The sequence below is a fragment of the Coturnix japonica genome, chromosome 1 (assembly GCF_001577835.2).
Source record: "Coturnix japonica isolate 7356 chromosome 1, Coturnix japonica 2.1, whole genome shotgun sequence".
In the NCBI taxonomy this organism is placed as follows: Eukaryota; Metazoa; Chordata; class Aves; order Galliformes; family Phasianidae; genus Coturnix; species Coturnix japonica.
Window position 1 is genome coordinate 52,768,787 of NC_029516.1, and position 17,982 is coordinate 52,786,768.

General features: G+C 40.9%; 1 protein-coding gene across 1 annotated transcript in view; it reads right to left on the reverse strand.

Annotated features, from left to right (window-relative positions):
- The window catches only part of TMTC1 (transmembrane O-mannosyltransferase targeting cadherins 1), a 138,689-nt gene that overhangs the window by 54,309 nt on the left and 66,398 nt on the right, over positions 1 to 17,982 (reverse strand). The window contains exon 9 of the mRNA XM_015865935.1: positions 5,993 to 6,114. Within this exon, the coding sequence (XP_015721421.1) occupies positions 5,993 to 6,114 (122 nt within the window). The remainder of the gene's footprint in view (positions 1 to 5,992; positions 6,115 to 17,982) is intronic.

Sequence of the window (17,982 nt, forward strand, 5' to 3'; positions counted from 1 at the left end):
CAGTCATGCAATCAGATGCAAAAGGGAGTGACAAAACAAGTGTAGCCAAAGTGGCTCATTCTGCCCCAAAACAGTGCCCACAGTCATGAAAGTCCAGCGTGAGTGGTGCTGGCAGTTAGTAAAGATGGTGTTAAATGAAAAATGTTGAGGTTTTCAACATTGTTTTTGTCTACAAAAATAGTATGTGTGCACATTAGCTTGAATCTGGGTCACCCAGAATAAACAGAGAATCAAACTTTAGGGGCTCTCCTTGTGACCTGGATCACCCAGGTACACATCTCTGTCCTAGGTCAGTGTTAGAGCTGGGGATGTGAGAGTTCACCTGTAGGGCTCCAAGCCTGGGGTCCCCAAAACTCTCCAGTCACCAAACCCTACCTGCTGACACAAAATAACCACACTCTACCAAGCCAAACATATTTGAGTAGTTTTGAAAAGTTAACTTCATATGGCTAAACATAGTGCTGGATACAAAGACACGGAGAACCATAAACACTGGCTCTATTTGTGTAATTTGGAAACATACCTTATGAGACAGTGCTAAACTTTCCTCCTGGCTCTATGCTAATACCTATAGACCTATACTAAAGACACTTAGACATGATTGGTTAAATCATCAGTATGATTTAACTCCATGAGCAACGCCATCCTCTATTCAGAGCACAATGTAATGTAATTACAGAAAATCCAGGAGCTCCTATTTTCCTTATTAGAAAGAAAATATGAAGTAGAAATGAATGAAATAGCCTTTGAATGGCTATTTAACATTTGGACACATCCCTTCCCGATCTCCCAATGTAAGTCATGTGATAAACAAATTCACTTCATTAGAGTGCTTGAGTCCAAGACTGAATTAACTTGCAACAGATTCCTGTCTGAAATATTTCCAGGTAATACAGAATCTTTTCATGCTTTTGATTACTATATGCACTTCAGAAAGAGAACGGTTTATAAATGAAAATTCCTATATGACTCCACAGGGATTCCACAGACAGTCCCCTAAACTGTTATATTCCTTAGTGAGGAAGAGCCTATATGCTGTAGTGTTAATTAAAGTATTGTAACAACTGCCAGAATTCTTTAGCAGATAGACAGTTATATAATTTTCGATTCAGTTCCACCTCAAATCTCCAAAAACTTCATGTAGGAAACTATTTCTATTGAATTTCACAATATATCTTCATAAGGGTACTATATTCCACTGTAAATAAGAATTCCTCTTTTAATCAGCACAACCAAACAGATTATTTCTACAAGACGACGTTAACCTAATTTAGTGGTATTTCTCAGAAGCAATGCCCTCACACATCTGTCTTATCTTCAAGAGCAAGATAAACATGTCTGAAGGTTTCCCTTTAACCTAATACAGCACAATAAAAAGAAAAATCTTTCCAGAACAGCCATTAATGCTCATGCTCAACACAAATACAGCCTTTTCCTGAATCAATTGTACATGGCCAAAATGCAACGTGCTTCCCAAAAGCATGTTTTAGATTTAGTTAAAACAATTCAAGACTGCAGTCTAGACCAAGCGCACCATGAGCTAATCTTTTTCAGCTTTGCAGAATCATTTCGGCTTTTATTCCCTCATCTTTATTGCCTTTCACCAAAATATCTGGCACTAGCATCTCAGCATTTCTTGCCTGCATTAGCAGAGGATGGCTGCTTTGATTTCTCCTTGAAGTGTTTAATAGGGGTAGGCAAGCCTTCAAAAGCAGGGGCTTAGCTTTGGAAACGCATCTGAAAGGTAGACGCTTACAGGGTTTAGCCTTCCCACAAGCAGTAAATCCCCACAGACCCTTCTAAAGGAACGGGGTGGAGTTGTTTTTCAACAGAGATTGAAGCAGAAGCAGAGTGCCTGCCTCTGCATAGGTCCCAGTGGGCTGGCAGAGGGCTCCATGCCACACTTACCTCAGCTGCTGGCTACTGTGCAGCCCCCAGCATCATGGTGAGGCAGGCTGGGGTTGGGGCCAGGCCCACTGACACCAGTAAGTGCTCCCAGTGCCCCGCTTGCCCTGCAGAGCCTCCAGACCTCTGCTTCTCTACAGGCCATATAGCACAGCTTGCTCTGACCATGCTGGGGCAGCTTCCAGGCCCTGGCAGGAACAGCAGCAATAGCATGGCATTAAAACTGTGAGGTTTTAAGTAAACGGAAAAGGTGTGACTTGGATTCCAGATCCCAAAGGAATAAAGATGGAGGAACAGAAAGATAAACTGACTGCATGGAGTCAGTGGGACTTCAATAGCTGACTCTGCTGTGTCAGTACTTGGCTCCAATTGAAAACTGAAGCTCCTTCAGCTAGATTACCACTAGAAGCTATATTACCACTTACTTACAGGATCTGATGTACTACTGAGGCAATGCTGAACAGGTAATTGGGAATTTGGCTCCTCGGGCTTGGAGAACTTTCCACTTCAAGTAACTTTAAGTAATAGGATGGCAATGCAAACACAAAATACCACCACCACTACCACATTATATAGCTGTCTTGAAGAAAGAAATGTGGAGAGCAAGATGTGCTCCCAGAAAAGAGAAGGATCGGTAAGTCCCATCCTCAAACAGCTGCAAGCAATGGGGACTTCTACTCAGGAGTATTCACATTTATAGAAATTTCAATTTAATCCATTACACATCAAGTTCTTTTCCTTTTTTTTCCCTTCCCAATTACACCACTTAACAATGTACAGAATTACGCTAATTTGAATGAATGCATTAGCACAAAGAACCAAAAGCATCTGTGCAAAGGTAGAAATTCTGCTGTGTAGGTACTGCTAGGTTACCTACTGCTTTCAGCTGGGTTGCTCTACAAGTCAGAAATAAGCCACATAGCAACGCTTTGGTTGATTTGTTGGTTGTTATAAACTTGTAAAAAATGCTTCAGACATCCAGTTACAGCCCAGCAGCCCAGCCAGGAGCTAGCAGAGCAGCAGTAAAAGATGCGGAAAAGGCAGAAATTGCTCCCCTAGGATAGGTCTGGTCCTATGAGGCAAAGAGCAGCTACAGTTCCGCTGCAAAGTCAGTAGGGGCAGGCGACTCCTAGATGGAGAACCTCAAAGATTTCTCTGTCTCTCCTGTATCTTCATGTGAAGGGCAACACATGGTAGGAATGAGTGCTCCCATTCAAGTACAGGTAAATGGCACACAGCTCAGAATGACTGGATGTATAAATTTTCAGGTTTAAGCAGTGCTACTTTTAAAAAGATCTGATTTAAATAACAAAAAAAGCACTTGTGATCCTCAAACGAAAACTAAATATAAGAGATATTTTCTCCAAATACTTCTGTTTTGCTAAGGCCAATTAAAAACAAAACACATTCAACCAGGTTGACTTATCTTGCATCCCTCTTCCCTGAGGCACAGCTCAGACAGAAGAGGAATTGTTCAAAACATCCATCCGCCTCCAGAAAGGAAGGCCCAGCTGTATAATTAGCCATTAAGCAGAAAGCCTGTTCCTTGTGCCTTTGCATTTGCAACATCTTTTACATCAATCCTTGGGTACTTACTCAACTTTTACTGAAAACAAAAGGCTTGACTTTTTGCCCAGGTAACTACTGAACGACTCTGAATTAGGACTTCAGGCTGTGACACATATAGGCAGCGTGTACACCTGTAAAACCCATAACAACTAATAAAAGGCTATTACTTGAAACAGAGATAGAAAAGCACCTTCTTATATAACCACAAAAACATAGGTCAACAAGTCGTCACCATGTGATTCAGTACTTCTGTCTAAATAAAGCTGAATTACCACCTCTCGCTGGTTAACTGAATTTCAGAGAAGAAACGGCAAAGCAAAGGAAAAGCGCTTTTCAAGACGCAACAGAAGAAAACTGCTACAGGCTGTTCTAAATAAAGAACACGCTCCTTGCAAGAGCCATCACTATTAAGCTGCTGAGCTCCTGAGGAGGGGAAAAAACATCATCATTTTGGTTCTGCCACAGTCAGGAATGCACACAGAAACCCTCCTCACCACTCATGTTGTTTGAACCCAGAGGATGAAAAGAGAGCTCATTTCTTAGTAATTGAGCCAAGAAATCAGTTCTCAAGCTTCCTTGGCTGGAAAATGTCCCCTTCAGCAGCATTCACAATGCCAGTCCTCCTCTCCCATTAGCTGCTGGGGCTTTCATTCTCTTTCCTATCAGTTGCCTGGGCTAAAAGCAAACACCGCACATTGCAAAGCAGGATGTGAGTGATCCCAGCAAAGTAAGAGAACCACGGACTCTGACACAGGCTTACTCTGAAGAAACCACATAATCCTCCTGCCTCAAAAAAAATAAACAAACAAAGGTCAACTATCAATTCCCTACACTGTAGGTCATATATCTGCAAAGCCCGCAGGGAGATGGAAAGCATTATACAAACTATATGCACGCATGTTAACGCTGATTAATTTTGTCTGTGCAAACATCTCCTTTTTTCTTCTTCATTGCCCCTCCTCTCATTATATCAGCAGTCTCATCTGGAGGAGGACGAGGAACTGCTGACAGCTGAAGTATTTTCCGCAGTTGTTCTTTTGAGATTCAGAAATGCAACCACTCAACACAGCCTTGTGTTCAGATGACTGTTTCCTTAATAGCTTTGCGCTTTCATGTGTTGCCTCATTTTCTGTTACATGAATTTAAAGCAATCTGATTTTCAAGTTAATTTGAAATGATGCAAGATCCATTAGTTGAAGGCATCATTTGCAGAATAACTCAGGAACAACTCTCACTCACTGTACTTTCAGCTATGCTCCCATCAGACAAAAGCAGGGCTAGTGATGTGAATAAAATCAGCAGGAATAAGCCCAAGAAGCAGCTCAGAATACAGCACAGCATGGAGAGATAGACCAGTTGTACAGAAGGCTTGAAATAAATGCAGCAGCTCAAGTTTTACACCAATGAGTAGTCCTTTTGTGGTACTGCACAATCGATTATCATATATGTGTAAGGCTTTGCAAAAAAAAAGACCTAGAAGTTTGTTTTCCTAGGATTTTTTTAACCACATTTTGTGAGGACTGTGCTTTGTTGACAGCTCCACAAGAGTGGCTCCCATTAGAGATAACAGGAGCTGACCCTCTGCACCAGCAAATAGAATCAGTTCTTCTGACTTGTACCACTGTGGAATAATCATTTATGCTCATAGCTAGGAAAAAAAACTGCACTGGCACAGCAGGCCCAGAAAGGCCATGAAGTCTCCATTCAGGACATACCCAAAAACTATCTGAACATGTTCCCGGGCACCCTTCTCTACATGCCTTCACTTGAGCTGGGAGGTCAACCAGATGGCCTCTGTAGTCTGGTGCACCCTGGATGAACATCCTCTGACTGCCACTGTAGGCTCCAGTCCAGATACTCTGGATACGTAAGAAGTAACATCTCAAATCTGTCACTGATTAAAAGAAATGGGAAGCACTCAGACCACCGAAGCAACATTGGTTAAGAGCCTGGAAACTGAGGGAAACTTTGAGGCAGAAGCTGACGGATCCTCTTCTACAACTGCAAATCCTCCACTCATAGATGTGTATGTAATCAATAATCATGCAAATATTCAACAACTTAAGTTAGCAGCCTAAAGCTGTCACCTTTGTTTTCACTAAGCACTTATGTAGCACAAAGGCTGAGCAGTACACAACAAAAACAACAAGTTAACTCTCCAGATACTGTCCTTAAGGTAAAGCCATTGACAATTCCAGTTGAGAATGCTATCATGAGAAACTATCCTTATGAACAATGCTCAAGAAATGACACCTCATCACTGTATTCAGCTGTTTCACACACATCAAAATCAGTGTTGAAAAATGAAAAAGAATTTGGTTAGCTTTGCTCCTGCTGAGTGATCTGCTATCAACAGAAGAAAAAATCCCTCAAACAATCACACCAACTCAACAGCAGAAAGCATACTGACTATCAATATAAACATTTGAAGTATTGTAAAAGGTTAGAAGCAATCTTGGCTGTTTTTAGAAAATGGGATGTCAGTCTCATTAGAAAGGAATTCAATTGCAATAGTTACCTCGGCATGTAAAGGACTCGCTCTGCCACCACAAATCCCACCCTGAAGAAGAGGTTGCTGGCTGGGATGAAGGGAAAAACCAGGAACAACAAGCCAACCAACACTTCTTTGTGTTCCAGTTTCTGCAATAACACAAAATTAAACAGATGTCAACTAAAGAAGTCCAGTTTCATTCAACTCTGCTTACCCTTTCCTTCTGAGATTCTTATTAATAAAATAAGCAACTCCAATTCGTGTTTAAATGCTTTGCATTTAAAGAGATTATTGCAACGTACTGTTTTTCCATATTTATATAAAGTCTGTGCATCTGACATGCCCTAAAAGTGCACAGTGTGCACAGTACACAGTGTATATTACTCTTGGTAACTCTTCTAAGGTCAATTCTTTGTATGCTGCTCTCTTGAGACGGCATAAATTGCATCTAAGATATACTCCATTCTGGTAATAAGTTAAGTTCACAATGGTGTGAGTGTATAAATTAACATGTCCATCACAGTACATTTGTATGTAAATATACAAGTGCATATCACGCACACAGACTGCCTTGTGCAATCCTAAGTGTCTACAACTGACGAAAAGCTGTTCAATCAGCTACATTTTGAGTGAATAAATTATCCCTAAATGGCATATTAATGTAGTCATTTTATCTCTTTCAAGATAATGCCTAAACTTCAAGTGATACTTTCTCACACAAGGTCTCTCTACTCAAACAGAGATGGAAATCTGAGATGTACTTATACTATATATATATACACACTATATCTTTCAATTGAGCTCAGTTAACACCTTTCACTTGAGTTCATGTTAATGTTCCTCTTTGAGGAGAAATCTAATTGCCCCATGAAAACAACTGTGATTCAGAGGGCTGACACAAAAATCTCAGGGTGCTGAAACGAACAGCATTCCCACCACTGAGAGAACAAAGCCTCTTTCGGCAAGTTTAGCTCTACCATTAGCTCCACTCCAAGATATCGACTCATTTCACACTTTCTGTTAGTGATCTAGATAAATCTGCTCAGATATATTGTGAATGCCTCCTCCCTGGAAGCATTCACAGCCAGGCCAGACAGTGCTTTGAGTAACCTGGTCTGCAGGGAGGCATCCCTTCCTGTAGCACAGGGGTTGAAACTAGTTGATCTTAAAGGTCCCTTCCAACCCAAACCATTCTATAATTCTCTGGTTCTGTGATAAGAATTAATCCTGAATGTCTGAATGATGTAGGGATACTTCTCACAGAGAGAAAACAAAGTTGAAAAATAAAAACACCTTTTGAATACAAGTTTTCAACTAGCACCAGTTTCTATAAAGGGCACAGTTTTTCTGCAGTTCTACACATCAAGCATTTGCCCACAGAAAGGAAGGGGACCAACAGACTCTCCCACTCAGTATTGGTACCCCACTGAGCAGAGCATTTGGAAACCCACCAGTTAGAAAAAGACCTGATGTCGCTTTATAAGAGAGTCTTTCTATACCCTGACTGAACAGCAGGTTCAGAAATAAGGGTACTGACTTCCACCGGGTCAGAGGAAACAGAAGGCAAGGAGGAGAGCATAATTCAAGTCTCCAGATTTCTTTATTGATACATGACTTAAACAGCAACACAATGATCTGTGTCCATTGTCTACTTTTTCAGTATGTTTAAAAACACAAATAGTGTGGCCTTCCTGAAGTCACAGCGGAACCTGAAATATCTTATTACCAAAGCTGAAGCAGATACCATTCCATTAAGCTGATGAGCAGAGATGCCCAGTAATGGTCATTTAGGCTTGTAATTACAACAGAAAATTGGATAGAAAAAATAAGGGAATAAAAATTATTCTTCAACTCTAAATGCAAATTATCAGTCCATCCTCAAAACAAGCTCTGGACATATACTCCCATTTCTCTCCTGCCTCTTAAAACCACCTTCCTTTCCCACCTTGTCTGGCCTAATTATGGGGCCATTTGCTGCCATTACTATACTCCATGAGTCTGACAACAAATATCCACAGGCAAGAGAAGGTACGCTGGGCTAATGCATAGAATGCTCCCTGTGTCCAAGATACACTCCTGCTTTAAAATGAACCTGCTATCAAATAGTTCCTCAGTTGCTGTTTGTTAAATCAGTAGTTGGGAGAGCAACCTCTAGTTAACCTCTCTAGGAAGGACACAGTGTTATCCAAGGCTGCAGTGCTGCAGATAAGCAAAGGAAACTTAATGCTGGAGAAAAACAAATAAAACCTGAACATCCAATGAGAGAGAGTGTGAAAATTAGCTAGACCAAAGGAGAAAATGTTACGGTGTACCTTTTCTCCCTGCACAACAAGTCACAGCTCTACACTAACGCCAGCTCGGTCCCACTGGCAGGGCTAAAAGACAGGAGTCCAGTGGTACAAGACAGCTTCATGGAGAGGCAGAGCTCTCTGTAGTAGCACTGATTTCTGAAACAAGACATATCTGGCACCCAGCAGCGCCCTTGTTAAAGCACTTGGTTCAGGCAGAGGTACTGTTAAGATATGGTCCTTGAAGGCCTTCAGGTTTAAGCGCACGGGACTCAGTGTTGTTTGGCTGCATTTCAACTTTCCCATCATAGGAAGGTGAAGTCAACATTTTTGCATCCTTTTACAGAGCTGCTCTAACTGTGTGTCAAAATGGTACCCCAGCAAAAATAACAGCGGTCACTACATATTTGAGGGGGTAAACAACATGAGTTGCCTTTGTTATTCTAAAACAAATGCACAAAACAAAAGAAATGAAATCCAGTGGTTCTGTGACTTCCATTCCTGTTACATTACTTACCATTCCTACCCCATACATCCTCCTGAGTACACCATCTAGGCTTTGGCTGGTTCTGAGCTATGCGTGGTCATGCTCATGAGCCAGTGGGTCAAGCTGCTGAGCTCATCCCATAGAGCTCAGTTTGGGGTTCTTTCCTCTACCTGGCCATTGACTTTTCCATAACATGTAAGAACGCTGCTATGTCCCACCAGGGAGGACTGGCCACACATAGAACCTGGGCTGGAACAGAAGGTAGGGCTGCAGGTCATCTGAAGCTCATCTGTGGCCATTAATTTGGAATTTATATTGGAGAAATAGTTAACTTAATGACATCCGGATCTTATTCCCCACTTCCCTAAACAGCTTCTAGAGGGGCTGAGGATTTACACAGAAGGAGACATGCGTGGATGGGTGGCACAGGAATGCTGGTACTGTTAAGGCACTAGGAAGAGACAGCAGGAGAACCTTCAAGTGAACACAAGCCACAAGGAGATGTTAAGATAACAAAAACAACTTGTAATGCTACATTTTTCACAATGCTTTGTCAGGGAAAAAGAAAAAATAAAGAAAGAAAAAAAACAACAAAAAACAGAAGAAAGGAAAAGAAATATCAGGACCTTTTATTTGGTTGCTGACTTACTGTTTAAACACTCTGGTCATCTAAGCCACTTATGACACAGCCAAGCTAAACATGGAATAGTGAACATCTTACAAGTGCCCAGAGCAATAGTAAAAGCTTTTTAAGAGTGGCAGACTATTTCATCTTTCTTTTTTTCTTTAAAATGAAGCATCTAGGACTAAAATTAGAGAACATTTCATTCATTTCACAGAGAGACATCTCCTTTCTTCTTAAAAACCGTGCTTTCTCTTGGAAATATTAAACTTTTCTTCCTACCTATCAGAGAGTTACCTGGAAGAAAAAAAATACCCTTGAATTAACCTTAAATTATTCCTTTTGTTGAAGACAAAACATCTTTACAACAGAATAGCATTCCTTACAGCAGGAAGGTTGGTGAGGGTTTTCAGTTCCACACCTACCTGTACTTATGATGAGGCATTACTTACATTGTAACCACGATCAATAAAGAAGAATTTTTAAACCTGTTACTTTTCATGCCCATATTGACGAACTGAACACTGCCATGCCATTTCCCAAAGGGAAGAGAAAATACCATTACACTGTCTCACATAAAATAGCAGAGAATTACTCCCAGGTCAAAAGACATCAACACAGCAATAAATCTGAAAAATTGTTTCCTTGGCAATCGGGAGGAAAAGGAGGAAAGACTCAAGTTTACAACTGAAAGAGAGGCTCCACGGTATTACATGTAAGACATCACTGAGCTACAAATAAACATCTGCTGACTACTACTAAATCATAAGCTTCTGCAAGCCATTGCCCACAAAGTACAAGTATAGGATGCACACAGATTACTTTGACATATCTGTTCAACCCGGGACTTGCATAAAGCCACCTGTAAATTTTCTATCTTTCCCATTAACAAAGCACTGCCTGAGGTGCCAGATCCATTAAGTCTGACATCACGATGGTGAGGCACATGTTCACATCTCCAGCACCTCCAAGAGCTGAGGTAGAACAGAGCAGAACTATGAGGACAGCCTTCCTTGTGGCTCAGGGAAGGTAGCAGCTTGGCAAACAACATCAAGTTCTGTTATAGCTTGAAGTGTTTCTGAAGGTGTTTATAAATGCTTGCCTGTTTGGTGACAGACAAATGGGTTTAATGGGTCCTCCTCCATGTTTACTTTGAGAAATAGACAAGTACTTCTCCACCACAAAGATCTAATAGCTCCATGGAGTAAAGACTTCCTTCCCATCAAAAGCATAAATCACCCTGTTCCAGTGAGCTCTGGATGGTCTACTGCAGATGTGTTGTGCTTGGAACATTGGACTGCAAGTGCAGATAAGCCGGCATACAGGAAAATTGGTAGTTGCATGGTTGTGTAATAGTATTCAATGCTATTACGTATTTTCAAATGCTTAAAGGCTGGTAAGGTAAGCACTCCATCCAACAGGACAGAGATTCAAAGAAACTCCAAGACTTTGTAAATCACAGATAACAATTCTTCAGTTTACTCCCAAGTTAGTGGGAAGTGCTTAGTGCAGACCACACACAAACTTAATCCATCAGTTCCTTTTGGATCAACTGCTCACGAAGCCACAAGCAGCCCCACAAGGTGATACCTCACCAGTCTGCATCAAGCACCAGCAGCAACTCACATGGCACAAGGTCAAGATTTGCAGACTTCTAGTCTTGCACTTTCCATGTAAATGGTATTAAAGATAAAAGGGACTGTGGTAGAAAAATATCAAATTCACTGCATATTCTTGAGTAAATGGCATAAAGCAAACACAATAAGCTAATTGTGTGATGAAGCACAGGATCAGAATGCCCAGAGATGTGGTGGATGTGTCATCCTTGAAGATACTCAGAGTCAGGCTGGATGGGGCTCAGAGCAATTTGATCTAGGTGTAGGTGTCCCTGTTCATTGCTGGGAAGTTGGACTGGATGGACGCTAAGGATCCCTTCCAACTCAAACATGGTTTTATGATTCTAATCAGGATTGAACCCTAGGGATTTATTCCTTCACAGGAAGAAATCTCTGTTGATGGAAAGCCAGTAGAACTGAGCACCAGGTGCTCCCCAGTCCCACACACTGTTGCAGATGCAAAGAGGTGATGGACGGCAGAGCTGAACCTTGAGCCATCAGTATGGTCTCCTTTAGGTCAACAGCAAAAATCAGGGTGGGATACATAATCTATCTTCTGTGGCCAAAGAGGAGAGCACTAGAAAGCTACAACTGCTTTTTGCACTGCTGCAAAAGGTTAGGTATCTGAAAATACACAGGATGGTCTGAATAAATACAAACATGTGGTAAGGCAAAGGGAAATGCCCAGCTTCAAAGTTAGCTCTGGCACCGAGCTTAATTTACTTGCTCCTACAAAAAGGGACAGTAATTTCTGTAATCACTACAATTTATCAGGAGTTGTATTCTTTCATCTCATCAGAAAAAAAAGCAGCCAAACAGAAAAAAAACAACAAGCATCTTCAGTAGTGCCAGCTGCTTGAATACCAGGCTTAGCAAATCACTGTCTTCCTAAAATAGCTTGATTTTCTTTAGTGATCATTTCGCTCTGGTAGAATCATACACAGTTACTACTGACTATATTCAAGCAAATTTTACACTTCACAGATAGTCCAAAGCCACGGAGACCTCCAATGCCATTTTGACCACTCCTGCTGACTGCCTACTAACCACCTGACATGCTGGTTCCACTTCTGTCGTTTGGTGGCAGAACCAGAAAGTACTCTGCAGTTCAGCAGCTGCAGTACCTATGCAGGAGATGGTACACTGGTGAATAGAAATCAGTCAGAAACAGATCCAAAGCCTCTGGAAGCATCACTGGCTCCCTAATCACAGATTAGCTGAAGAGAAATCCTTGTCTCAGACTATCCTGATGAGAATTATGACTTTTGGTTTTCAGGAAGAAGCAAATCCTGGTCTTTATCAGTATGTAAAACAAAGCCTCTTTGTTGGGAATGCTGAAAGTACCTAAAAATTCCATTTACATCAGAGGAAACTGCGGATACTCAGCAGCCCTGGAAATTAGGCTCTTAGCTATGTAATAAAAGCAGAAAGTAGTCCTTTCCTCATCCCATAACCCACAGTAGGACACAGAATTGTATTCTATAGATATTTCACCTTTAGTATCCTAAAAAAACTATTTCCTTTTTCCCCATACACCTCAGCTACCCATCCATTCAGATGTATGTTTACAGACTTTCTTACCCAGACTTCTAAAATTCCCAGAAGAAATAAGCTCATTTTCCCAGTCCCTAATCTGTGCAGCCCCTAATTCCACTTCATGAGCTGATTTGAGCAGGATGCAGGAGCATGCATCTTTAAAATAGAAGTGGAACATTCCAAAAGGAAATAGGAAAGTCAACAAATTGCTCCAGGAACTGGAAAAATGCTTTTGACCTTGTAGTTGTTTTTTTCCTCTCCCTTTTATTCTGTGACTGCAATCTGCTTCACTACATGGCAGAAAAGAAAAAGGTAAAATTCAAACACACACACACATTGCTTGTGATATGTACAAGCACAATCACTGGAAAATAAAATGCTTGTGGTGGGTTTGCCCTTGAGAGGTAATGCTGAACAAGAAGTTCAAAATAAAATCACACAATAGTTTGGCTCCATAATGTTTAAACAGACCAACTAAGAGAGTGAGTGTTATAATCAGCCCCACCTATGTATTTCTCGGTCCTCATTGCACTCTCCCTTTCCTTCTCAACCCCGCTATTGTGCCACTCCAAAACCTTTCAGCTCTGAGCAGGCCTTGAAATACTAACTGAAACCAGAAGAAGAAAATGGTAGCAAACAATAAGACCATTTCTGAAAATACAGTAATTCACGCTAATAAGCTGAACACGGCAGAACTAATCACCCCTACACAAAGTATCTACCTAGAGTGACAAAGCCCTGCAGGAGTTAAGAGCCCATTCAGTGAGATTCTGAGCATCTTCACGGTGAGCAAAATAAGAACTGCTTCAGCTATGGCTGTACTTACTCAGAGTACCCCACTCCAAACCTTTCATTTCAACCATCTACCAAGAAGAAAAATCTGATACAAAACCTATTTTGGCAGTCCCTGCATTTGCTTTTTTAACGCAGGATGGCAATAACAAACTAACAGATGAAGGTTTCTTTTGCTCAGTTTGTTGGGGAGCACCCTGGAAGGCTTCTGTCTGCTGCAGCCCTGCTGGGGCTCCACAGCTGATCGGCTCACAGCATCCCGCAGAGCAGAGGCAGCGCACAAGGCATACTGAGCGCCAGCACAGGGCTCGCCGCTTCCTGCAGCTCTCGCCAAGCACAGTCTTTCTGGCTTATTACTCTCTCCCTGAAGCAAACATTAACAAGAGAAGCAGCACAGAAAAACCACGCTGCCGAGGATTAAGAATATCAGTCCTGACCTTCTCTGTGTGGAAGGAATTCAAGTGGGCCCTCAGGAAAATGAAAGCAGGATTTATTTTAAATGGACCTTTTATGAAAATGACTGTGGTTTCCAACTCGTCAGAAAGACTCAGTCAATAAATAGCCTTATTCACCTTGCAGTGTCTTTGAAGCAGGTATTGTTCTGGGAGTGTTGTGGAATATAAATTTTGCAAGGCATACTTTCCAACTGTGCTGCTACTACTGCAGAATATTACAAAAGGCGATTGTTTCCCAGAAAGGTACATAAGCTGTGATTTATTAATGAAATGCCAAATCTGGGAAACCAGGCAAAGGTCTCAGGAGTGCAGGGTAGAGTAAATAGCATGAGAGAATACACATAATGAGCGCTCACAAAAGCAACAGAAACATGTACACGAGGAGAAGACACAAATGCCTTCTCCTCCCTGATGTTATCGAATGTTGACAGCTAAGAAATATAGTCTGTGAGAGGCTCAAGAATATGCTTAGAAGATATTCATACATATAAAGCTCTGGATAAACGATAATAGGATGTCAATTATGGCAAGAATTAAAGTCATAATAATTTGGTATAAAATGCCTTGTCTTGGCTAAGAAGCACTACACAGAGAAATGTAGAGGCAGCATTACCTTAAAACTAAAATTATCTCTGAGTAAAAAAAAACCAACTGTAGCATATAAAAGAGCAGAACAATAATATATATCTCAGTTGCGTGTAATGAATATAAACCAAAAATCAGCACAACTTCCGTTGCCATACACAGCAATGTCATTACACAGCAGCAAAGCACATTCTTTAGAACGATACATTCCTACAGGATGCTAGAGATTACTTTTTATTATTGATGTGAAACATAAGCAGAACTCCCTCCTAAGATATGAACAAACTGTTGCACGTGACTGTTCTGCTGAACAAGGGGAAGGGGTGGTTGGTCACCATAAGATACCTCAGTAGTACCGGTCTGATGCAAGATGAGGACCAAACTGTATGAGGCAAATAAATTGCCGCAGACTGGTTGGGTACATTAGTCACTACTTTGAGTTAGTTTTCCAGATCACCCTGCTCAAAATTAGCCCATCAGACACATCTGAGTGTTCCTACTTTCAGCCCTCCCCATGGAGTGCCCCTGGTGGAGTGCTGGTACCATACGGAATGTACAATCCAATCCACTGCGTGCTCTGCACATACACTCACAGTCACAACAGGACAAACTGCATTTTAATCACACTGCTAATTAAGCAGCAACCTCAAAATGCCATGCACAGTGGCATTTCAAACATCTGAAGGGTTTTCCTTTCATGCTCATTGACTTATTATGACATGTCAAAGAAATAATTGTCATCCTGACAATATGCCAAAAATTGTCCTCTCTAGTTTACTAGGTGCTCTCCATTTCTTCCAATATAGAAAGGCAGTGCTATGGGCCCCTGGTTATAATAGTGGCCATTTGATGCATTCCACAGATTATTCCTTTGGCTTTGCAACCAGCTTGCTTGGCAACTAGAACGAGACAGTGGTTCAACCATTTCAAAGACTGTAGCTGGAAAACGTACTAATTTGACCCAAAGCTGGAAACACACCAACTCCACTCATTCAGGCTGGGGTTGGCTTTGAAAATGAACAATAACCAAAATTCATCCTTTTTTTCCCAACTATTTCTCTGGGATATGGGCATTTCCTGTAATGTCCCTTGCTTTATCACACTGGAGATGACATCCATGTCCTTTACTAACACAGGAGACTGTTGCAGCATGTCAAGGAGCAAGCTTTTGTTTTACCATCAGGTTTCCGGAAGATTAATTGTCATGTGTGACAGGGACAACTACAGTAAGACAAGAGCCCAGCTGAGCACCTAAACACTGAAAAGCAGCAAGTCTTCCTTGGGGAACCTTTCCACAGGGGATCTCTTTTCATTCTATTTGGCCAAGATGCAAGAGATTAGTGCTACGGACATGAAACAACCCAGTCAGTGAAAGCCGCACACAAGGAATTCAGAAAGCAATTTTTAAAGTGGCTTCTTCATTGAGTAAGAAGGAAATCAACAGTAAAAACACACAAGTAAAAGGGGAGATGCTTCTCTCTCCAAACCGTGACAAACTGGATATCTGCCTTCCATTTCTGCTTTTCTAACGTAAGAACTCCATCCAGTCTAGAGACAGACATATACAAAGCCAAGCACTTATGGGTGGAAATCTTGCACTATTTATTTCTCTTTTTGAGGTGTAAAAACATTCACAAAGTGAAATGGAACAAGACAGCTCCATGCCTTAGATGTCCTTTATCAGCATCCCACATACATGCCAACAGGGTTATTACCCTAGTCACAAAAGTCAACAACAAATTAGCCCTGTTTAAAATTCAATGGCAACAAAAGGCAGAAATCCAATACACGCATTCCCTAATTACATTCCATGTAATATATTCTGAGAGTCTCCTGTGAGCTTGTTTTGTGAATACACACGCTACCTCCTTCCACTGGAAATTAATTCAGTGTTCACTGCACAAATGTCTTCAATTCCAATGAAACCACTTCTAGCATTTCCATCCTCCATTCTACAGAAAGAGTTTGTGCCAATGAGAAAAACTATGAGGTTTTGTCTTCTCTTGCCCATGCACACCTACACACTCAAAGAAAAGACACATAAACTATTTCCTCACTCCCTCTAACACCATCCCTGAGAAAACTGCAAGCTACTATTCCAGGTTGGACTTTACAGTGAAAAGGGAAAGAAAATGGCTGTTAAGACAGTTCAATGAGTCTGCTTCAGAAAGAAAACAAGACTTCTTATGCTTTATAAAATGTGAAAAATCAACTGACACATCTCATGTTACCTACAGTCTACAAACCAGTCCAATGTGGTTCCATGTTCACAGTAGTTTTGCTGGGAAAATGGTAGTTGAGGCTGATGAGAGCACTTCATCAAGAATATATGATTATTCTAGTTGTACTTGCATTAGATCCAAAAGTGGATTGCTTCAGATCCGATTCATTCCATGCCTGAGGTTTTCAACAGCAAACAGAAGAGAATCTACATCATGAAGTTCAAGGTGTTCATTAAGTAAATGCCTGAAGAGTTAAATTCAGTTTGCTTAAGGAAATGTTAACAGTGGCTAAAAGTTAAAGTTATCCTCACCAAAAAAAGTTTTAGTTTCAAATCAAATAGTGGTTTTTGTAAATTCATACAGAATTATTCTTAAATAAGTAAAAAATTGATACAATCTGGACACTTAATGCACAAACTGTTTTGAAATACTTTGCTTTGCATTTTGACAGAAGGCACACAATTTAGCTACCCAAAGGACTCCTGCTGGATTCCCATTTTACCCACATAAATGTCTTTTGATGATTCTGAAATATTTTTTCCCAGCAAAGCAGTGGCATTAATCTTGCACACAATACTAATTCCAACAACAGGTGAAGAAATAAAAAGCATCTGAAACTTCAAAGAATGTGGGATAAGTTTTTTCAGAAGTGTTCAGTACGGGGGTAATGAGAATTTTATCATTAACTTCCCTGGAAACAGGATTAGGTCTAATACAAACACTTCTGGGTATCTCTAGCAGTGAGTAATGAAAGAAGGAGGGATACAAGATGATGTACAACCTGAAGGTAGAAAAAGTGAATACCTAACAGAGTGTTTTCCAGTATTTTCCATACAGCACCTGTCAGAGTATAACCCAAATTAATGACACTGCAGTCTCAAACCATTTGGTTCATTTTCTGTCTCTTATCAGGAGCACAGAAAAGACTGTTGCAGTAGACTGAAGCACATGTACAACCTGCATATCTTAGCATAATGAAGATATTAAAAACTTGTTACACCTCTGCTATTTTTTTTTCCAAAAGAAACTTCCACAACAGAACCGCACGAGGAATAGTTAGCAACTCCCTACACCGTATAAAGACACACTTCCATGCCAGTCCATATCTGATCTCTGGTGCTTCTTGAGCCTGCTACACCCTCATTTTCATTTCCGTAATAAAATTAACAGTGGATCCGAAATGTTGGAATTTAAAGCTTGGCTTAAAAACTAAATCATTTATGCTACATAACGTTTTCCAGATCATTTCAAACTTCCTGTATTCTGTTATTTCACTGATGGGGAACCTTCTCATCAAGATGTAACCAACATATGCATTTTAAAAGCACAGCTAAGCTACTGGTACAATAATAGACTTCCTTTTGAAATGGCTCTGCAGATGACAGTCCCCAGTCCTGTTTGAAGCAAGTGGCAA